Below are 24,396 nucleotides of genomic sequence, written 5' to 3' on the forward strand. Positions count from 1 at the left end.
TACGACATGGTGAAAATAACACTCTCATGGGTTTCGGGACTCACATCTTGGTTCTGGCACTCAACAGCTTGGTGACTTTAAGCAGATTACTGAAAACTCTTTCAGCTTTAATGTGCCCGACTTAGGATAACTTTTGCTCTAGATGTAAATAAGAAGTGTTTATAAAAGCCCATAGAAAATTATAGAGTTCAAAAACTTTTAATGTAGTATTTAATGTTATTTTCCTCTTTATGTAGTGTCCTTTCCCTTTCTTGCATGCTGTAAAAATCTTACCTTTCCTTCCAGAGTACCAAGTTTAAATCTCTGAAACCTTCCGTAAACCAACTGCACAGAAATATTACCTCATCAGGGTTTCTGCTGAACTTTGTACACTACCCCGAGCACACTGATAGTGATAAACAACAACCTCTTGTCCCCTTGTTGGTCTAGTGTAAGCTCCTACAGAATCGGGGGTGGCGGGGGATCTTAGTCTCTTCAGCATTCCCTGGGCCTAGCAATGTCAGTTGAGGTGAACCAAAACGGTTATCTTCTCATCATTGAAAACACAAAGAAATTGCCTTTTTAGAACCCAATTACCTATTTTTCTCTTCTTTTTCAAAAGCAGAATCTTTTCTTCAATCTACTTTTTACTTGTGGAATCCCAATCTGAAAAGATTGAGGGGTTGAGGGATGCTGAGATCTGCCCTGGTAATCACAACACCTATGGTAACACAGGTAATCATCTATTAGTGCCTGTACCTAGTGGGTGCCTGGCTACCCATATGACAGACACTTATCTAATAATTCTCTCAACCACCTTATAAAAGATGTACTATTATTACCCCATTGTATTGCTAGATAACAGAGGTTCAGAGGATTTAGGTAATCTGCTCAAACAAGATCACAAGGCCAGAACTAGAATACGGATTTCACTCCAGAGCACCACATCTGAACTTCTGCACGCAACTTCTTCATCTGGAGATATCTGGATGATTCAGTTCCTTTAGTGTGGTTCAGGGGCAAGTAACCTCGAGTTAATCTGGGCTCTCATTTGATAGAGATTATAGTAAACTGTAACTAACCAGACGGGAGGTGGAAGCATCGCCACCAGAACCATTTCTTCATGATGATCCTGTCACTGGGAAGCGTCCTAACTGTAACTTCATTTTTATTTTAACATTTATTTTTAGAGACAGGGTCTCACGGTATCACCCAGGCTGCAGTGCAGTGATCTCCCAGGCTCAAGCGATCCTCCCGCTTCGGCCTCCTGGGTAGCTGGGACGAGAGGCACGCGCCAACACACCCGGATAATTTTCACATTTTTGTAGAGGTGGGGTCTCGCTTTGTTGCCCAGGCTGGTCTCGAGCTCCCTCAAGCGATCCTCCCGCTTCGGCCTCCCTACGCACTGGTATTGCAGGTGTGACCCACAGCGCCCGGCCGCTGTAACTTTAAATTGCCCGCGAGGACTCGCAGCCCAGCCCTGGCCGCCTCACCCGGTCACCGGAGGATGCCTGTCAAATTCTGGGAGCTGCAAGTGAGCGGGCGAATCGTCCGCGCGCGGCTTTTTCTTCATGACAACGGAGGCACAGTGCTTCCCGGTTCCCGGAAGTCCTTCAGGCCGCAGACCTTTCCGCCCTCCACATTCCCGCGGGTCCTTACGGACCACCTCCAGCCACCTAGTCTCCTCCGGGAGCCCACCCGCCGGAAGTGACGGCCCGGAAGCGTCTCTACTCCCACAGTGGGCGTGGAAGGAAGATGGCGGCGCCCAGCAGCCGGTGAGGAGAGAGGACACGGGGATCCCGGGGAGCGGCCAGACTGGTGAATTATGGCCGCGTCTCCGCACACTCTCTCCTCACGCCTCCTGACAGGTATTGTACCCGCCTTGGGCACGACCTTGGGGGAAATTCTTCTCTTATTGCTACATGAGAGACCATAGTTCCGGCTGGCTGCAACCTTGGGGAGCCCTTGGCGAGGTTGGCTGGCCACCGGTGCGGTGGGGAAATGACCTCTGGTGTAGCTTGGAGTGAAGAAGCCACGGAGCTAGGGTCCAGACTTGCGCTGTGGCTCTGGTGGTCTCCACCGACTCCTCCGTCCGGCTTCTGCGGAAGATCGGTGTCTAGTGCTTCTTTCAGTTTTCAGGTAGCGGAAGCTGGAGGAGAGGGCAGAGTAGAACCTTGGGGATTCATAATCCTCCTGGCTTATCAGAACCTCAGCTTCAAGCCACTGGCTTGCAATGACAAGGAAAGTGCTTTGCTTCCACTCAGAAGCCTTGTTCCAATATAAAGGGTCGTAATGACAACGGTGATGATGATGACAGTTGCAGACAGCGGATCATAGTCCCCCTCCGACTTTTGTTTTTGTACCGCCTGAGTGGTCCTTAATATAATCCTTTCACTCGAAGGAACTTGTGACAAATGTATATTGGAGCTGGAATGTTCTTCCTGGACTCTTGGCAATGTTTCAGCTCAAATGTCACCTTTTCAGAAAGGCCTGTATAGAGACCACCTTATATAAATTAGGCCCCCCTACCTCCTTCTTTTCACATCATTCCATTTATTTCTTAAATTATGGTTAGCACAGTCCGTACTTGTTTATTTATATACTCGTTTATTATTTGTTTTTCTCAACTAGAATATAAACCTGGTGATGGCAGGGTCAGTGGTCATCTCTGGGTTACCTCTGTGTTTCCAATGCCCAGAACAGTACTTACTAAGCAAACATTGTTTGCCCTCAGTAGTTATTTGTGGATGGGTGAAATTTGTCCCCTTGGAGATATTAAAGAGGACATTAGGAATTGTCTTGCCCCAGTATTTTAGATGGTAACTAATGGTTGTATGAGGAATATGATGCCCATGGTTCATATTAGAGGCCAGATAAGAGAAGCCAGGGACTGCCTTCTGATCACATCCCAGAAACTTTTTTCACTTGTCACCTACCACACACAGCTCTCTGCACCATCTGGTGGTGTTGACACTGTGACTCCATGACACTGCTTTCTTCTTTCTTTTGTTATTTTATGGCTCTCTTCTGGTGTGTGTGGTCCCAGGGTAATTTGTTTGATTTTTCTGGAATCGAGTTTACTCATCTATAAAATGATGTCATTGAACTAGGTGATCTCAGAGGTCCTATTTGGTTTGTAAAGTGGAGAGGCAATGTAGATGAAACAGGATTGGCTAGGGTTTGGTAATTGATGAAGCTGGAGGATAAGTCATGGGAGCTCTGGTACTCTTCTGCTTTTTCACATGGCTGTGATTTTCCATAATGAAAAATTGTTGTTTTTTAAAGGCCTGTGGTTCTTTTTTGAATCACTTGTTACATTCTACTATCCCTGACTGTGAATGTTCTTTGATCCTGATCCTGGGCACTCATTCCCAGAGAACTCATCTTTTGAAATTTGAAATTTCTCCTCTGTGTGGAGGTTTTTTCAGCATGCATCCTTCAGATTAGCTGTTTTTCTGCCTTTCCATTCTATATTGTCAGCTATAGGACAATTCTGCTTGAATGCCATGAATTCTCCAGTTCCAGTAGGAGGGCTGCATATGACCCACATAGTTTGTTGCTGGATCAGTCTTTGCAGTGGTGGTATGGAAGGAATTAATAGCTTACTCCCTGAAGCTATGAACATAATTGGCAAAAACTCTGCTAGTAAATAGCCTGTATAAACTTCCTGTGATCCACTTGGAAGATCTACTAAGAGAGCTTGATGGAAAAGCAGCACGGTGGGAGAAGGTGACAGAGAAGATAAACTGGGACAGTGTTAGTGATGGAGTAGTATCATGCCTGATTTTTCTTCTAAAAGTTCTAAGTATTTTATAGCCATTTAAAAACTGTCATCACTGGCTGGGTGCAGTGGCTCACACCTGTAATCCCAGCACTTTGGGAGGCCAAGGCAGGTGGATCACTTGAGGTCAGGAATTCAAGACTAGCTAGGCCAACATGGTGAAACACCCCCTCTACTAAAAATACAAAAAATAAACATAAAATTAAATTTTAAAAAAATTAGCCAGGTGCAATGGTGTGTGCCTGTAACCCCAGTAACTCAGGAAGCTGAGGCAGGGGAATAGCTTGAACACAGGAGGCAGAGGTTGTAGTGAGCTGAGATCATGCTACTGCACTCTAGCCTGGGTAACAGAGTGAGACTCTGTCACAAAAAATAAAAAATGTCAGCATTTTTTAACTACTTGTCTTCTTACCTAATTTTAAAAGTCCTAAAATCAGGAACCAGTGTTGACGTTGAATAATAGATATGGTCACATGCTTCCAGAATTTTAATGTGTCTATTCTAATCTTTGTGTATCTTCAAACTCACATTTGTTTACACGGGGCTGAAATGTCTTCCAGTTTCTAGGCACTGATTTGTAGAAATGCGACATGTTTTAACTAAATGAAATGTCAGTTTCCTAGCTGTTTTTTCTTCTTACTACCATTCTGTAAAATATCAGTTTGACCCACTTAATTTTTCTTTTTTTTTTTTTTTGAGATGGAGTTTCACTCTTGTTGCCTGGGCAATCTCAGCTCACTGCAGCCTCCACCTCTTGGGTTCAAGCAATTCTCCTGCCTCAGCCTCCCAAGTAGCTGGGATTATAGGCATGCTCCACCATGCCTGGCTAATTTTTTTGTATTTAGTAGAGATGGGGTTTCACAATATTGGTCAGGCTGGTTTTGAACTCCTGACCTCAGGTGATCCCCCCACTTAATCTTGAGAGTTATCTTCTAAGGTGATTCCAAGGCAAACACATTTTCATGTTTATGGGAAACAAACATGTCTCAAACTCAGGTTTGAGACTGAAATTTCAATGAAGAAGTGATTTTTCTCCAGCCTAAGCAAATTGTCATGTATTTTTTGGGATTGTGATAGTTCTCCTTCCCACAGTCCAGGTGTGCTGTGTGGGCTATCTAGTCATCAAATATTATTTTCTTATTATATAAAAGTGCTCTGCAAGCTGTTGTATAAAGGTGGTGAGTAAAGAATTCTTGCCATCAAGAAACTAAAAAATTAGATGATGGAAACAATGTGCATGAAGAAGTGTCATACAACACAGCATAAAGTGATAGAATAGTTGAAAAAGATGGAAAATTTGACAGTGGCGTGCAAACAAGGAAACAACAGAAACATGAACAGATTGTGAAATGTGTAGTGTTTTTTAGTGGAGGGTCATGGGTAATGTTGCTTTGGTGAGTTGTGTGAGTAATATGTATTCAGGGCTGCAGGAAGAAAACTGTTGCCTCTGAGAACATGGATTGGAAAGGAAAGGAAGTACTGAAGGCAGAATGACTAGCTTGAATGCTACTGTCATTACCATGGTCTAAATGTAAGATGATCAGTAGAAGTGGAAAGAAGTGGGCAGATTTGATCTGTATTTGAGAGTAGATTGAACCTGATGGTTGTTAAGTGTTAATGGGAGCATTCAAGATGTTCCTGAAGTCTTAAATAGGTCCTGATTTTATGTGCAATAGGGAACAGAGTAGATTGGTTGAGAATACAGTGCTCTTAAAGACATTTTGCAATCCATCCATCTGGAGATACCAAGAGAAGAGATGAAAATAGGCTCAATGACTCTAGAAATGATTTGAAGATCAGAATTATCCTATAGTTACCTTTGCTGAGGGACAATATTTAGTGTTCAGAAAGAGGGACCATGACTACCTCAACGTGGCATACATAGCAAGAAGAGACACCATCTGCAACTGAGAAGTGGAATGCAGAGAACCAGGAACACTTAGTGTCATGGAAGCCATGGGGAGAATCTGTAGTGTTGTATGGCTTGTCAGAGGCTTGAATACTATGAGGACCAAGGCAGAAGCATTGGATTTGTTGATACTTGAGAGAAGTTTCAGTAAAATGATTAAAAGCCAAATTTAGATACAACAAAAATAACTTGTTTCTAACTAGATTGATAGAACAGTTTCTTCTTCCTTTTTGTAGTTTTACCCTATGTAGTTGAAATATTAACCTGAAATATATATATATTTCAATTTATTGTCATTTATTTTTTTAAAAATTGTGCTTTTTATTTTCTACTTTTGAAAAAGTGACCAAACTGGTTGTTTTATATTTTCTTAAAAAGATCTGTAGCATGGTTATTTCAGCATGTAATGGAATAAAGCATAGTGATCCTAAAATGAAAATTTTCCCTGGCCCTTCTGAAGACTTAGACTGACTTAAACAATGAGTGGGGCTGGTAAATTGCATTATTCACAAATCTGGATTAGATTATTTCAAAGCTCTGACCCATCACACAGTGTAGCACTTAACCTTAGTAGCTGGTTTTGCTTCTGGGGAGGTGTAGTCATCATCTCATAAGAAGTACAAGTCATTTAACCTTTCTTCCACTTCTCTCTCTATTATAGGTTGGGTAGGAGGATGTGTCTGGTATCTTGAAAGAAGAACAATACAGGAATCCCCTCACAAGTTCTTGCATCTTGTCAGGAATGTCAATAAGCAGTGGATTACATTTCAGCACTTTAGCTTCCTCAGACGCATGGTATGTTTAGAAGACCATTCTTACTCTGTTACTTTCTGCCTTTTTCTCTGTATGAGGGAACTTCAGAAATTCCTATTTAATAAAAGTTTTAAGAAATACTGTTGGAAAAGAACTTATATTTAGCATCCTTAAATTTATCCAGATCTCGTTTTGATTATTCTTAACCGAAACCAGAATAATTCTGGTGTTTGAGGTTAAAAGTATGATCCTGAACTTATTGATTAAGTTTAGAGAAAGATTAAAAACGTGTGCATATTTTGACCTGGCCAAAATTGGGCAAAGCTGAACTGTTTGTTGTGTTACATCTTTTAAAATTCTTTGGAGTTTTGTGACTACATCAGTAATAGAAAAATAATTGCTTTAACAGTGCTGCCCTCTTATTTTCTTAAATCAGCAGTACATTTAAAAGTCTTTTGTAACAGTTGCACTTCTACATAAATTTAAACAATTTGACAGCTTTTATAATTTTCTAGGTATTTTATAGTGGGCATTGGTAACATACGTCAATCAGGTTGATTCTGTGAATTTGTGGGCAATATGGAACTTGCTGTTATTTGCCAGTGAGGGCATATGCCATTTTCTCAAATGGAAAAGGGTCATAGAGTGGCAGAATGATAGCTGAAAACTCATAGTGCCAGCCTGAAAGAATGGCAAACTTATAATTTAAAGTCCTATTTTGCATTTCTCTCATCTTTAACTTAAAACTTAAAATTTCAATAAAACTCGTTATATTGATGATAGGAGATTTACATTTCTAGAAATGATCAGGCTTTTTAAGTTGGGAGTCAAGGATAATGGCGGCTACTTAGAGGAGAAATTCAAATATGTATAATGTCCTTTTTTATGTAAATGGAACTCTTCATTCATGAATTTGTAATTCTTTATTAAAGACTAATATATATAATATGAAATATTTCTGATGTGGTGGAAAAGGCACTTACTAGTTATCAGCATAGGTGGCTAGTAAGTGGTAGAGACTATGTGACTCTACAACCCATGTTCTGTCTTCATCCTGCCATGCTATAAAATCATTCAGCCCTGGATTATGCCCTACCCCTGAGCCCCTTTCTATGCTGTTTGCCTGAGAACATGGAAAGTCAACAGTTTGACCTGGGCTCTTTTTTATCTTTTTTCTTGTGTTATGAGAGTCGTTCAGGCTCAAGTAAAATGATGCGATCACAGCTCACTGCAGCCTCAATCTCCAGGCTCAAACAATCCTTCTATCTCAGCCTCCAAAGTAGCTGGGACTGTGGGCATATGCCACCATGACCCACTAATTTTTTTTTTTTTCTTTTTTGTAGAGACAAGGCTTCCCAATGTTGCACAGGCTTGTCTTATACTCCTGGGCTCAAGAATCCTGGGATTACAGTTGTGAGCCATTGTGCCCGGCTGGGCTCTTGATTACTGAAAACTTTTTTATTGTATTTGGAATGTTAAGCCTCTAGAGACAATTCTGGAGAAGATAAATAAACAAGTAAATTTATTTTTCTTTCAAGGATCATATATTTCTAGACTTATCTAAATTACAGAAATTGAAAATCATTACTGAGGCCTGATTTTATTCTCCATATCTCTTAATATAGTGATTTCCATATAGCACTCTATAAATATATGATGAATTAACAGATATTAAAGCTGTGGGAAAGCTTTCAAATAATGTAAAAGTTGGACTGATTGAAGATGTTGCTAAACAATCATTTGAGAGCATTTGGGGCCTTTGTTTTATAGGAATGTGTGCTTTTTTGTTTAGTATGTCACACAGCTGAACAGAAGCCACAACCAGCAAGTAAAACCCAAGCCAGAACCAGTAGCATCTACTTTCCTTGAAAAAACATCTTCAGGTCAAGCCAAAGCAGAGATATATGAGATGAGACCTCTTTCACCACCCAGCCTTTCTTCGTCCAGAAAACCAAATGAAAAGGAATTGATAGAACTAGAGCTGGCCTCAGAAATTGAAGAGTCAATAGATGTAGGGAAAGAGACAAAAGACGAAAAGCAGTGGAAAGAGATGAAGCTGCAAGTGGATGATTTGCCAGGAATTTTGGCTCGACTATCCAAAATCAAACTCACAGGTACTTTGTTTTTCTGGTATACTTAAATACTTATTTGAAACTTTATTTTTAGTTAAACACAAAGCTAATTTTATATACCACCCAAAAAGAATAATTTGGAACTGCAGGTCCTGTCTTAGTATTTTTTCCTCTCTTCAATTTAATTGGGATTTGAAATTGAATTTTCTGAATTATATTTACACATGATTATGAATAGTATTGCATTATAAGTATTGTACTTAAAATAGTCACCCTTTCCTTCGCAATTAAAATGGAATGTTTATACTGCTTATTTCCTTGTTTTTAGTGTTTTTATACCTGCTGTAAAAATGCTGTAAGATAATAAGATTTGTAGACTTGAATTCTGGAATGGGAAGAATTGCACTGCTGGGCTTGATAGGAACCCACAGTGGCTAGAGTCTCCCAGTGCACTTCTGTGTTTTGCTTCTTGTAGAGCCTCACAGGAGGAGACAACGTGTGGGGAGGTAGGGTCCATTTTTCCTGAAAGGAGATTTGGAACCAGATTTTTTTTAACCTAATTCTAGCACACTATGCCAAATTTTGTTGCCATAGTTAAGTGATTTGGTTGTCACAATCACCCTGTAAGTCAGGCAAAGCATCATTATTATCCCATCATTTAGCTAAACTTTGACCTAGCTTTTTCTGGGCTAACCCTGTTTAGAAGGTATGTTCTGGGTCATTCTGCAACTTGGGGGAGACCTGGTTTATTATTCTTAAATGAGAATAAAGAGACTGATTACAATGTGAATAATAAGGTAAAGCCAGGCCTCTTTGAGGACAGAAAATGGTAAATAATGTTGGAGTCAGATGAAAGATGAGACAGGGAGGCTTTTGAGAGTAGAGAAGGATCAGGGAAAGAGTGGTGAGGCTTTTTTGTGTGTTGTTTTTAATTTAAAGAGACTTGAGGCTGAAATCCAGGGCAAAAGGAGGTAACTAGACAACTTCTCTCCTTAGTGACCAGCCTTACTTAAAGAAAGTTGTTTTTGAAGAAATGCTGAATAGACACAGAGGGTTTGGTGAAGGAGCTAAAGAGTCTTAGTAATACATAACGTAATGTAACTCTAAAACAATGAGATGAATTCTATGTGATCACCTTGAAAACATGTCTCAGTCGTTTGGGGTTGCTAAGCAAGGAATCAGCATGTTTCTAAAGAATTTCTCTTTTGTCGTTTACACAAGTTGTCTGAGTGTCATGCTGCTGACATGTTAAGAATGACTGTAGATAAGTTAGGCTTATAAGGATGCCACCCCAAAATTGAGGCTTCTCAGCCTGTGGGCATCAGATGTGGCCTCTGTCAACAGCAGGAGCTTCTTCGTATGCTCCATCACTTAGCACATCCACCCTGCAGATTAGCTCTCCTCTCTTATCATCCTATTTCTGTCAGTTAGAGCGTTCTTTGCTTCCATCAGAGGAGAAACCTTAGAACCAGTCTTTTTCACTTTTGCTCTCCATTCTCCCCTTCTTCTTTAATTTCTGTCACTAACAGAATCTTCTTTAAGGCCTATGAGATTCGCTTTCCCATCATTTCTGAAGCTGCCCTCCTAGTTTATGTTGGAAACACAGGAAGCCATTAGTTTTTGCAGCAGCTCCTAACTTTTCTTTTCTCTTGTTCTCTGCCCCGCTTACCCTGCAGTTGATGCTGCCCAGGGTCGCCACACTAACTTTCCCAAAACATTGCTTTCGATTTTCCTAACCTACATGAGTCTATAGTTTTTCCGTATTACCTTCTGTCTCAACCCTGCTTAGTGTTAAAGGAACACTGTAACCTGGAATGATCAAACTTTCTCTGAATCCACCTTTTTTCCCTTTCCCTGTTCCTCCACGCTACTAAAGTCAAGCACACTTGAGTTCAGATCTTGAATCTGATGTTTATTAGCCGGTGAGACTTTGGGCAGTTCCTTAACTTTATTGAGATGATTTCCACATCCGTAAAGCAGGAATAGTAATAGCTCATTTAAGAATTCAATCAAATAATTAATGCATAAAAGGCATCCAACAGCATGCTTGACATGTGGGAGACACTGCAAGTTTCCAAGTAAGTATAGGTAAACATTTGACTGTCTGCTTAATGTGTAGTATGTTCCCCTAAGGTTGTTTTTGCCTGTGGAGGGAATTGAGGTGAATGAATATTTACTCAGCAGGGATGATGAGGAGAATTGTAAGTAGAGGGAAAAGTCTTTGCAAAAGCAAAGAAGTCTTGAGTTATCCTGGCACATGCAAAAAACTGCAGTGTGACTATGAGTAGCATAGTATGACTTGAGTGTCATATAGGAGAGGTGCTTATTAAGATTGAAGAGTTAGGCAGCAGTCATGTTGTCATGTTGACATATATATCAGGCTGAAGAGTTAGATCATAGCCATGGAAAGTCCTGGAAGCTTCTTTGCAGGGATATGATCACTTTGTATTTTATCTTATTTATTTACCTTTTAAGTATTTAAAAATTTCTATTAAATTAGCATAGGCTTATAAAAAATAATTAAGATAATACAGAAGCATATATTTTAAACTGAGAAAGTATCCTTTCCTACCATTCTAGATGAAAACTCCTGTGTGTGTGTGTTTGTACAACTTACCATTTTCTCATGACAGTGTAGTTTTCACTGATAATATTCACTGTATACAATTCCATTGTATGGATCTGCCATGATTAACTAGTCCTTTACAGGTAAACATTTGTGGTATTTCCAGGTTTCGCCAACTTGCCATTTTCTTATGACGGTATAGTTTTCGCTGACAATATTCACCGCATACTATTCCATTGTATGCATCTGCCATTATTAACTAGTCCTCTACAGGTAAACATATGTGATATTTCCAGGTTTTTTACTATTAAAAACAATTCTGTGCTTAACTTTTATGTATATGTCATGACAGACTCGTGCAAGTCTGTCTCTAGGATCAGTATTTAGAAATGTAATAGCTAGCTTTAAACCTTTAAATCTTTGATGGAATAACAAATACGTTTCTAAAAAGATAGCATAATTTACACTTACCCTTGACAGTATTTGGGAATTTGACTTTCTCTGTGGAATCCACTCCTGCGTAAACAGTCTTTACCAGTTTTGCCAATTTGTTCATTGAAAGTGATTTTGTGTGAGTTTTCATTATTTAAGTTTTGGTCAAGTTTAGCATCTTTTTTCTATTTTGATCATTTATGTTTTTTTTCTGTTACTTGGCTCTTGTACCTTGGTCTTTCCTTATTGACTTTTTAGAATTCTTTGTAAATAAAGAAAATTGACAGTTCATACATCATATTCATTACAAATGTTTCTTCTCATTCTATCTTTTTCATTATTTGTGGTATTCTGTTGTTTCATTTTGTTTTGTTTTGTTTTACTTTGCTCTATGGAGATTTTTGACTTTTATATATATATTTTTTTCATGCTTAGAAATGTTTCACCACCCTGTGGTTATTAAAACATTCACTCATGTTTTCTTCTGATGCTTTTATATTTTTGCATATTCTCTAAGGCTTTGAGACCATCTGGAATATATTTCAGTAGAAGGAATAGGCTTGATTAAGAAAACTGCTGTGGTAGTACTATAGAGCAAGGATCACCTGTTTTTATAAATGAAGTTTTATTGGAAAAAAAACCACGCCCACTTGTTCTGAGTGTATGTCATGCTGCAGTGACCGAGTTAATTGCAACAGAAATCTTATGGCCTAGAAGCCTGAAATGTTTACTATCTGGCCTTTACAGAATAGTGAGAGGCAAGAATGATGGCAGACGAATAGTGGTGGTCAACTGAGAAATGACTTGGGTCTGAACTGAGACTGTAGTGGGGAAAGAGAAAAAGATTGGGGGTGGGGGGAGAGAGAGAGAAACATTAAGGAAATCGAATGAGTAGGACCTTAGATAAATGAAGTGGATTGCTAAGGAGACTTAAAATAAGAACTGAGGGCATGGAGCTGCAGAGAGTTTGAATACCTTGAGGTGAAGCAGGTATTTTCCAGCTCCGTGGGCCCTTTTGTTGTTGTAATCAACAATGGAGTCTAGAATAATTCTAGACTCTGCCCTGCTGTCTGAGAGAGAGCATAGTGAGCCATCTTCTGGAGTCGGATTCCCCTGCATTCAAATCCTGGCTTTGGCTGGCTGACTGACCTTGCCCAAGTTTTATAATCTTACTGGCCTCAGTTTATCCATCGGTAAACTAGGGATAATAATAGTACTTCCTTCCCAGGGTTGTTCTGAGTAATGAGTGAGTTAACATTTGCAAATGACATAGAATTGCCTAGTACATGTCAAGAGCTATACACATATTTCTTAAAAAATAAAATTAATACCTGGCTGCCCCCATTGGCATTTGCTGCCCCTGCTCTAGAAACAATTACGGGCTTCTGGAGTGAAAAGCTAGATGAACGGTGGTGTTCAGACTTAAGAATGTGAATATGGAAGGAAGAAAAGGTTTAAACCAAAGGTGATGAGTGCAATATTGGATAAGTGGAATTTGAGTTGCTACTGTCATATCCAGGTTGGTGGCCATGAAAGACAACAGCTCAGAGAGAACATTAGGCTGGAAGAACTAGGGCTGTTCAGCATGGAGGTGGCAATGAAGTCATAGTAATCGATGTTACCAAGGATCAGTGTGTAGAGTGACCATGCTGATGGTCACCGGAATTTCGGGGTATATCCTCTTTTAAGGATTGGGTAAGGTATCTAATAGACCCTGCAAGGAAGTAAATGGTCAGAGGGAAAAAACAGGAAGAGACCCTGTCACAGAAGCCAAAACAATAGAACCAGTTCATAAAGGGAAGTGATCTGCACAGTCAAATGCTACAGGTCTCCTGAGAAGCCTGGCTGGTGAGAGTTATTTTCCAACCAGTATTGACTGGTTGCTAAATCAGAGAATCATGTTTGCTGTTTCTTCTTAGAGTCTTAAATGAACTGCTTTAAATAATTTATTTTAAAATAATTTTAAGTTTATTACCATAATGCTGATTTCCTTAGGAACAGAGGAAAATATGATAACTAGTTAACTTTTTTCTTGGCCACATCTTCCTTTTCTTCATTCTGGCTATTTTATTTTTTTTTCCTTTTATGTAGCTTATATGGTTGTGTATCTGAATTGTCATTCCAGACGCAGGATTTGATATCTAAAACATAGTATCTGAAATCTCAAGAAATAAATTAATTAATTATTTAGTAGTACATACTGTTATGGGTAGTGTGCATCCACTCATTGGCTTCCAAATGTCAGCATGGTAGTGTGCTTGTTAAAACGGTGATTCCTGGCCACTTTTCCAGTGATTCAGATCCACTGGGGCTGGGGCAGGACCCAGAGATCTGCGTGTTTGACGAGGACACCAGATGATTCTGATGCAGGTGGTCCTAGACCACACTTCAAGAAAGCGAAGTAGGTGTTATGCACACAGTGAGTACCAGTCCCAGACTGAGTGGTCTGACAGGATGTGGAGAGAACTCACCTAGTGAGAGCCAGCGGAGCCGGTCGCTACCATTGGCAGCAGGAAAAGCCAACTGGGCAAAATCTGGACCACACAAGAGAGGCATGCAAAGCAAGACAGATATATCACAGAAAAGGGAACAGCCTCACCTACACACACAGATGGAAAAGTCCCAGGGCAGTAAATTTCCCTTGTATTATTTTATATATTCCATGCCCCAGATTTCTGGATGAACTAATTGAATTAAAGTCATTTCCTTCTGCTTATGCCATTTAAAGAAACAGCACCCTTTGGGTGAACCCTACCCTCTCATCTGACCTTTTTCTTCCTTATTTAGTTTATTACTTTTGAAGTCACATGTGTCCTGGAGTCAGCAGGATTTTTTCTTTAGAGAAAATACCTGTTATCTGTCAATTGATTTCTGTCGGACTCTTAACATCTCTGGCAATTCATTTATAGCTAATGATAGCCAAGGCAGAAATCAGGGAGTCAGCGATCACTTTCATAGAACAAGCCTTTCTTTCTTTGCCTCCTTTTGTTTATAGCTATAATATACAGAGGATAATTAACTGTGGAATAAGTGAAGGGCCATATAGTGCTCATACTTGTATTTCATTTGTAGGATAGTAGGTAGCAGCAGCCCCGCTGCCTTGGAATTTAGGCCAGGATACAGGCCAAACGTTTGCTGGTGCTAATGCCATTTAAAGGTTCATTTTTTTAAATAAAGGGAAGTAAGGCTGAGATTATAAAGAAGGAATAATGTCTTTCTTGAGTTTCTCTTGTGAATTGAGCTATTTACAATATGTTTTTGGAGTTTGTTGCATGGACCACACTGGGGTAAAGACATTTTATTTGGATTAGGATCATAAGAGGCTTTGGTGACTCAACTGAGTTTATACTTAATATAGGTTAGTAAAAAGCAGAACTTTTTTTCCTGAGTAACATCTGTGCTGAAAAGCTGCAACACATTTTTTGAGACCAGAACACTGAAATAGATTATTTATTGGAGCCTGTAGATTATGCTGTTGATAGAACCGATATGAAGTACAGTTTATCGGTAGATTTTTTTTTTTTTCTCCTGGAGCCTAGAGTGCTGTTTTTTATTAAAAGAAAAAAGCAGAAATGGAGGATATGCATTCATTTTAGATCGCTTATATAGTTTAAGAAGTCAACTTACTGTAATCTTCAGTTACTAAATATTTGTATGAAGGGTTTTTAGCATTCACTGAGTATGAATTGAGTGAATTACCATGATTTCTTGAATTTTACTTTATGTTTTGAAATATGTACCTTAATAATGATATACTTACTAAATGTTACAGTATTATATTTCATTATATGACTAGTAAGTATTTTAGAAAAAATAGAAAATACAGATAAGCAAAAACAGAAGATTGAAATCCCCGTATAATTTCACTATCTCAAAATAAAACCATTTTGAAGATTTTGGTATATTGTCTTCCAGAAATTTTTTTCTATGTGTCTCATATATTTTTGCTTTATAAACAAATTAATGATCATAGTATAAATGCCTTCTGTGATTGAAAAAAATTAATATTCTCCTTATGTCTTTTGTATATCAGTGTGTTTACCCTGTTTGGGATGACTTTTAAAATTTAAAAGTAGCATCTTCTGAAAACGCAAACACATAATATACAAAAAGTCCCTTCAGGCCATGCAATAACCAGGCTTTTTTTTTTTTTTTTGAGCTGGAGTTTTGTTCTTGTTGCCCAGGCTTGAGTCCAATGGTGTGATCTCGGCTCACTGCAACATCTGTTTCCTGGGTTTAAGAGATTCTCCTGCTTCAGCCTTCTGAGTAGCTGGGATTATAGGAGCCTGCTACCACACCCAGCTAATTTTTTGTATTTTTAGTAGAGAGGGGTTTCACCATGTTGGCTAGGCTGATTTCAAACTCCTGACCTCAAATGATCCACCCACCTCAGCCTCCCAAAATGCTGGGATTACAGGCATGAGTCATCGTGCCCAGCGAGTAACCAGGCTTTCTGCCTACAGTTTTTTAGCCTTTATGTATGCATAGTGTGTGTTTTAATGTTAGCAGCATATCCTCTGGAGTCAGACTGGCTGGGTTGGAATCCCTGGTCTACAATTTACTGGTTTTGTGGTTGCAGGCCCATTTTTGTTTTCCAAGTCTCTAAGGCTTGGTTTACTTGTCTGTAAAATGGGGATAATCCTACCTGAAAGAATTATTGTGATGATTGTAAGTAATAACGTAAGCAAATGATTCACTGCTGTATTCAGTAAATGTTCAAGAAAGGTTAGTTTTTACATTAGTGTATGGTTTCTATTTTGTTTGTTTTACTGCAATGGGGTCATATCACATATTTTGTTTAGTTATTTGCTTTCTTCCCTAACTGGTATATCTTCCTCATACTTCTTTGCTAATATAATTAAATCTACCTTCTTTTTGTAAAGGTTGATAGTATTCCATAGTGTAGATATATTTAGTTTATTGAACTATTTCCTTATTAGTGGGCATTTAAGTCATCTCTTCTTGCTGTTAAAAATAAAGATTTGTAATATTATTTTACATATATCCTTTTACATATTTTTTTTTCTCAAAGTGAACTGTGTCGAAGTATATGTTTGTTTTTGATGGGTATATAGCATGCCATTGCATAGTTATACCATAATTTATTTATTTATTTCTCCTGTTTTAGGTGGTTTTCACCTTACTATCGTGATTATAATAAATAGTACTATAATAAAAAAGCTAAATCTATAATGATTTTCTTAGAAGTATATATAAGTGGCCTTGTTAGGTCAAAGGGTATGCATTTTAAAACTTTCAGTTTTCATTAACAGATTCCCCTCAAGAAAAGTTGTACCAATTTATGTTAGCCACCTGACTATATCTTCACCAATGAATGCTAGATGCTCGTGTGTTTTTCTAAATAGCTGTCAATTCAATGTGTGAAAGTAGCACTTAAGTTTTTAATTTTGTACTTAATACTGATGAGGTTTTATATTTGTCCTATGCTGAGTGGTGATTTGTGTTCCTTTGTTAAAGACCTGTCTGCCTCCCAGCCTTTTCTTCTGTGTTTGTCTTTGTTTTTTGTTTGTAAGAATTCTTTACATATTAAAGACCTGATCCCATTATATACGTCTGTCATAAATGTCTTATATTGTTTGTGTCTTGTTTTCTTTGTTTTGACATCCGAAGGTTATTTTAATGTAACCAAAGCTATTTTCTATGAGTTTTTGGTTTTTATACCATGTTTAAGCTTGCCCACATAAGATTTTGTAAATATGGTATTTATCTGTGTAGTTAGTACTATGTTTTTATGATTTTATATTTTATAATAAAATTTATTGTTGATAGGAAATGTAGTTTGGTCAGTGGTATAAGATAGAGATATTGCCAGTTTTTAATAAGTCATTAACTAGTGTTTGAATGTTCTATTCACAAAGAATTTATGAAGCTCTATCCCTGGAATAACTACCTCAATTCTGCTAATATTTTAATTGAGATTTCAATGTTTATTTGGGGATAAATTGAGAACTTTACCAGTGCATCATCTTCATTTATCCAAGTCTTCTTTTATGCCTCTTGAGTTTTATAGTTTTACTTAAGTAGATCAGTGAATATACTGATAAATGATTTTCGGGGTATTTTAAAAACTTTTTTTGAATTGATTATTTCTTGAGTTTTTCAGGAATACAATCAAATAATGATCAAGTTATCTCCTTTTTTGTGTTTATGCTAATTATTTCATTTTGGTAATTGCCTCTTTGTTATACGCTCCCTACTTGCTTTCTTTATTATCATTTTCTGCTTCATTCTGAAGGGTCTTCTGAAATGTGTTACGTACAGTGGTGATTTGATTTTGCACCATCTACTTTGTATTACATCTCATGACTTCTAGCATTCTGCTATGGCAGTTTTTGTTTCTGTGTACTACGTTTCTCAACCTACTTTGTTTCATGGGATTCGCTTTTTTTTTTAAAGTGTACAAATTTACTTCTTCTGCTCATTCAGTTGATGTTTGTTCAGCATCTGTTATGTTGCAAGTATCCACTTCTGAGTGTTGTGGACAGAATAAGGTACAAGTGGCTGACACTGTCGCTGTCCTGATAGGTTTTACTCTTCAGGAGGAGCTTATAGTCTAGTGGTTCTGTGGTACATCTTTTTCAAAATATATTCAGCCTCTTATTCTCCCATGTTACTTTTTTTCTTTTATCTTGTAGAATCTTTTTTATGAATTGCATATTGATTCATTTTCCCTCTGTTTATCTTTCTCCATTCCGGAAAAAAGATAACATTATCTAGACAGTAGTGACACCCCAAATGAATGTAAGCTCCATGAGTGGAGCATTTTGTCTGTTTGCACTATTATGTCTTCTATACCTACAGCAATGCCAAGCACATGGTAAGTGCTCATTATGTATCCATTGAACAGTTTCAGGGTTGGATTTTTATTCATCACCTGACAGTTTCAGTTGGTGTTGTTGGAGTTCTCTCTCATTTTAAGTGAGAGGAACCAAGGGTATGAGTTTGCAGTTACTGGTTTAGCAGTCCTGTGGCCTGAAGGAGATGAGGAGGGCACAACAAGTGAGGGAATTTTTTCTCTGAAAGGTTTTTTTAATCATATTTCTGAAACCACAGTGCCAATGTCTTGTTTCCGAAACCTGGTTTTTAGTGTCATCTGCTTCTCCTCTCTGCATATGGTTTGTCTGTGTCCAGTCTTTTTTCTGGTGCTGTGGCTTGCCGAGTTGGAAGAATGCCATAGTATGTCAAAGTATGGTGGCAGTGGGTGGCTTGCTGCACTGAAGCCATCAGAAAAGTGTTCTGCCTTGTGTCAGTGAGAATTATGTCAAGGTAAGACCCCATCTTTCGTTTTGGTGTGACCCTCTACCCCTTTCTGTCCCTCTAGCTATGATATAGCTGCCTCTAAGTTCTCCTGCTCTGTGACAAAGGGACTTTTTGGGGAGTAGGCTCATTTGTCCATGGCTCACCCTGGCTTCTGTCCTTGTTCCTCACCAGGAAGGAATAATGGTTATGGTTAGTATAGCCTTGATTTTCCATATTTATTTCCCATTTTTATTCAATCCTTATTAGTAGGTATTTTTTGCTATTTAAATCATGAATGTAGTGACTCAGCCCTCAGTAACTGTCTTCAATTTAGTCTTATCTGTGCTATATGTAACCATTACTTCTGGAGGTTTTTAGTATCCTGTTTTTACCTCATTTATTGCTGATGCAGATTTTTCTTCGATTATCATTTTTATTTCATCACTTCAGTTGGTTTCTGTGAGGCTGGGGCTGTACAGATGCTTTAGCCAATGTTCCAATTTAGAAAAATATATATATATTCATCTAGGCTACTCTGTTTTCTGATGATTTAATTGTTAAGATGGGATTTAATTGCCTTAAATTCAATTGGATTTTAATTGAACAGATTATAAGATGCTGTGGTAGATACTAGGGGAAGGTAAAAATAAATTTTGTTAGAATGCTAATCACTCTCAAAATATATTGAGAACTGTAAAGAGGGAGGGAAAAAAACTGAGTTGACAATTGACTCAACATCACATAAGTGAAAACTTGAAAAACAATGACTTAAACAAGTAAAGGGTTTATTTATCTCATATGTCAAGGATTCTGCAGTTAGGAGTCTGGAGCTGGTGCTTAAAGATGTTTCCAGCCTACCTGGTACTTTCTTAGTTTATTATCCTTGGCTTGTGGTTTTTGTCCTCAGGATCATGACTTTCATACCCTCATCATCATATTGTATCCTGGGCAGAAAGAATGAGGGGGAAATGTGGAAAGGCAGAAACCTCCTTATATGACTTTGCCTCTTAATTTGGTAGGGAATGTTCTTGATAGGAACCTATTATATCTCATTGGCCAGGAGTGTGCAATGTGGCTATCTCCAGCTGCAAGGGAGGTTACAAAGTATGGCGTAATTCTTACCTCTATCTTTTTAAAAGCCAAAATACCTTAAATTTAGTCTAGTCAACTCTGACAGTAGCCAACTTCTCTGTGTCCTTATAGCCCTCACTGGGCTCTCTCATTATCCAGTAGATCCCCTTCTTGGAAGAGGACATGAAGCTGGCTGCCTCTTCCCTACCAGCTTTTCCAAAGAAAAAGAAAATACCGCTCTTCAGTCTGCTCTGTGACTACCACCACATAAGTGTGCTTCAAATGCAGTATCTTTAAATGAAGACTGACTTGCCAGCTTGGTGTCTACTTTTCCAGTAGTGGTTGTGGATGTGTACTGAGCTGGCAGCAGATTTTTCCCTATTTGATTGATAATCAAATACACATTTGGAGACTCCTGGTTTGGGTTGGGTTGTATGTAGTCAGTACCAGACTGTGCAGCAGAGGAAAGCCAGCAAGCCCAAATATACATCTTCATGAAAAAGTGTAGGTGGATGGTGGCACTTCAGCTAAACCAGAAAGCAAGCCAGGTGGCAAAGCTGTTTGTGAATGTTGAAGAACACTGTAAACTTTCCTCTCTCTTACTTTTTGTTGCATTCCAACAGTTGTTGAGGGCTTTGCCTTCTTGTTCAGTTTTCTTTATCCAAGATTCTACCATCAACCTAGAAAACTTCACTATTTCTAGGAGTTCTCAAACTTCATATGCCTCCTGAGATGCTTGTTAGAATGCAAGAGTTTAATTATTACCTCCATAAATTCCTTCACTCTGGGTCTGGGGTAGGGTCTAGAGTTCTGTATTTTAATGGTTTCCATAACATATTTTGAGACATACTCTTCTAATCTGTGGAACCGATTCAACACTCTCCTAGCTCTTTACCCTCAGCACACTGCCTTGCTTCCCATTACGCACAAGATGTTTATTTCCCATTAAGAGTAAGCTGTGCAACTTACAGCTAACCTAATCTTCTGTATTCTTACCTTTTTTTGCTTTTTCTCTCTTCTGCCTCTTCTGCCCTTGTCCCTTCAGTGGATGGCACTTTCAGGCTGACATCTGGGGTCCTTTTAGATTCTGTAAATCCAAGCAGATCTCCCTCTACTATGTGGAGGGAATGTTATTTGAATCACTCCAGAGAAGCAAGTCACTGCCTCTCAACCTGCAGGTCAGACTTGCCTGGGTGATTAATAATCATTTTGGGTTTTATAAAGGGCTTGGTTTTCACTTCAGAGCAAAGCATTGTAGCATCTTATTTATTAAGATTAAGGAATGAAACACTTAAGAGAAATGAATTTTAAAAGAATGTTACGAGATTTTCTCTTTAAATACCAAGAAAGTTTTTGTTCAACTGTTTATTTTGGAAAATCCTTCCAAAATGTATATAAAGTTTTAAATTTACCAGTAGCTTTAAAAAATATATTAAATAAGAAGGAAGAATAGTAAACTTGATGATTAAGAATGAAAAGAATGCTGAATGTCAGTGAGCTCTTACAAAGATGCAGAGATGCATTTTTGTTTGTAGTTACTCTGAACTATTTGATCTGTAGATGAAGAGTGACTATTTGAAGCACTCCCTCAGCCTGTGGATTTTGTGCTTTCTATTCCCTCTGTCTCAAACATGTATACCTCACCACTTTTGTGTTTGCCAAGTTAACTCCTTTTTATCCTTCAGTCTTCAAGTTTGACATCACTTTTGGGAAGGCTTCTGGGTTTGGAGGTTCTTCTGTGTTCACAGAGTTGTTCACCTGCTGAATCACTGTCACCTTGTGTTGTAATTAATGCCTATTGGCTTTTCTGAATCTTTATCAGGGTGGAAGCCCCAAGAGGGCTCGGACCACATCTGTCTTGTTGATTATTACATTCCCATTCCCCAGCGCAGTGCCTTGCAAATAATAGGTGCTTAAAAAAATAGTAGCTCAATGGAGAAAAGAAGTGTAGCAAACTCACTTACCACCATTTGTAGAATTTCGAACAGCTTAGCCTTTTAATTGCAAATAATCATTTATTTGACTGTACTGCAGGAGTTTAGTGGTTAGTGATGACTGCAAAGCATTGTACCTAACTTCTAGGCAGCCGTACATTTGTAGTTACTTGGTCTGATTTGTTACACGTGTTCTGCAAAATAAGCACAGGTAGCTAAACACGAAATACCATCAAAATCGGAATAATACTTGAAATGGAGACTTAATTCTTTATTTTAAATGTTTATCTCATACAATATCTGCTCTCTGGATAATCACAGTTATAATTTTGATATGAAACTGAGATAAAGCTTTATTTTAGTGAAAACTGTCCAACTAACAATTTCGTTTTGTCAAACTCAGTTTCGAAACTACATATTTCTGCCTCTTAAAAGTTTCAGTTTAGTTTATAGGCATCAGTTTTACGGAATTTTTTTTTGTTGTTAATTAAAAGGTTGTTAATTTTTGATTATTGAGTATGTGAAGTAAATTGAGTTTCTTTATTTAAAAGAACAAAATAAAAATAGGATGACAAGATAGAAAAGCTCTTTGGTTCAAGGAAAAGCTCTAATTGAAAGAACAAGCTTAGGATCTCACTCTGTGTTACAAAATTAGCTTAATATAAACAGCTTTTATTTATATATTTGTCAGGCCTGATAGATGCTTCATTTTCCTTTTTTGAATGCTAACTGTAAATGTAAACCACATGCTTCCTGGTGAACTGCCTTGGTGACCATACTTAAATGTTTCATTTTGTTGTCAGTGTTGCCTAGTAAATTTGAAGCTGTGAGATTTAATTTGGTCCTAGGACTTTCAGTCTAACTTTTGTCATTAATTGTATGAAAAATAAAGGAAAACAGAAAGCCCTAATAAATTCTTACCTTTGCTGCTGTGGTGTTAAAAATCTGTATTAAAAGTCTTTTCTTTTATTAACCAGAAGTGGTTATAGTTTGTAATCAGTTAGGCCCCTGATTGATATCTTTTAATGTGGCTGAGAAAAAAAAATACCATGTCTTTCATAATTGACTTTTCATCTGAACATAACAGTAAACATGAGCCACCTTCTCTGATATGTTTGTTGGGAAGACAAATGTATTATGTGGTTCACAGAACTCTGCTAAGCTGTGAAGCCTAAAAAACGCACTTAAGTTAGAAATTCAATTATTCGAAGCTTACGGTGCTAATAAAAAAGAGATGAAAAATCATTAAGTACAGCTATTTAGTAAAAAGTACACTCTCATTTAAAAATAAAAAGACTTAACTCATTCCTCTGAATTAAGTTATATAATTTTGAACTTTGAGATCTACTAACAAAAGCTTAAGTCCATTGCTTGGACACATATATAAACAAAAACACATACAAATTCATTAACTGCCTACTCTTGATCAACTTTCTACATTAAACAGCTTTAAAGAGATTACATCTCAAGGTTATGGGACTTGGATTACAATGTTACATAGTATCTGCTATCAAGGATAATGAGATATAATAGATTACAAGGGTGATTTGAAATCTACAGAGAATCTCAAAATCTCAGTTAGCCAGTGGCTTTAATCTTGCTACCAAATCTTTTATCAGAATTGATAGTTATCCAAATTGATTTTTTGGACTTTTGTTTTTTTTCCATTAGTTCTTTTGTGGCCAGTGCTAAAAAATAGTGAGGCATTAAGAGACAGAGAAATAAGAGAAGCCAGATGTAGCTGATGCATTTTTTAACATAATCCTTACCGTTATTTTTAATTGATGATTTTAGAAAGGAAATTAAGTACAGTTATTATGTTTATGCTCAGACACCAACAGTCCCAAAGTAGTGAGACTTAAAAAAAAAATTCTTTATAAAGCTGCTTCTCCAAGAAAACCTCTTGCATATTGGAAAAGGCAAAACATTTCGAGTGGTTCACTGCTGCCCCAGAAAGTATACTGTGAGGTTAGAGCTAGGGAGGCTGGCTAAATTTGTACTGCTAGTCCTGCAAAACCCTCCATTTATGGGTGACAGATAAAGCCCCCTCTGTTGCAGAAATAACAGCATGCATGACAGGGTTGCTTCTGCTCACCCCCAATATGGGGCTCCCTCTGTGACTTCTTCCAATTCCCCCTAAAATCTGTAAAGGAAGAAACATTATCATGGATCCTATGCCAGGGATACCGTGTTAAAGCCTGTTTTATCTTGGTTTGTGATTTTCTGATCAGGTAACTGTGTGTTTATATGTGCATCTTCCCTTCAGTTAGTGGAATTTTCTTTTTTCTGAAAATGAGTCTTTGTAGTACTTATTAAAGAATATTCTGGCTTGGCATAGTGGCTTATGCCTGTAATCCCAGTGCTTTGAGTAGCAGAGGCAGAGGTAGAGGGATCACTTGAGGCCAGGAGTTGAAAGCTGCTGTGAGCTGTGATTGTGCTGCTGCACTCCAGCCTGGGTGACAGAACAAAACCCTGGCTCTGAAAAAAAGAGAGAGCCAAATATCATACATAAACCATATAACTCTTGATTAGACCCTGGTAGATTTTACTACCAGTAATTTGCACGTTGTTCTCCATATAGAAAATCAGACATTAGTACCTACAATTGCTTGCTTTGCTTTTTATTTTAGAGCCACGTT

At 38.0% G+C, this 24,396-nt stretch overlaps 1 protein-coding gene across 1 annotated transcript in view; it reads left to right on the forward strand.

Annotated features, from left to right (window-relative positions):
• Positions 1-1,716: 1,716 nt before the first annotated feature.
• The window catches only part of COX10 (cytochrome c oxidase assembly factor heme A:farnesyltransferase COX10), a 129,776-nt gene continuing 107,096 nt past the window's right edge, over positions 1,717-24,396 (forward strand). Inside the window, exons 1-3 of the mRNA XM_002747891.6 lie at positions 1,717-1,847; positions 6,331-6,464; positions 8,215-8,536. Of these exons, the coding sequence (XP_002747937.1) occupies positions 1,805-1,847; positions 6,331-6,464; positions 8,215-8,536 (499 nt within the window). The 5' untranslated portion in view covers positions 1,717-1,804. The remainder of the gene's footprint in view (positions 1,848-6,330; positions 6,465-8,214; positions 8,537-24,396) is intronic.

Source organism: Callithrix jacchus, chromosome 5 (assembly GCF_049354715.1).
Source record: "Callithrix jacchus isolate 240 chromosome 5, calJac240_pri, whole genome shotgun sequence".
NCBI classification, from domain to species: Eukaryota; Metazoa; Chordata; class Mammalia; order Primates; family Cebidae; genus Callithrix; species Callithrix jacchus.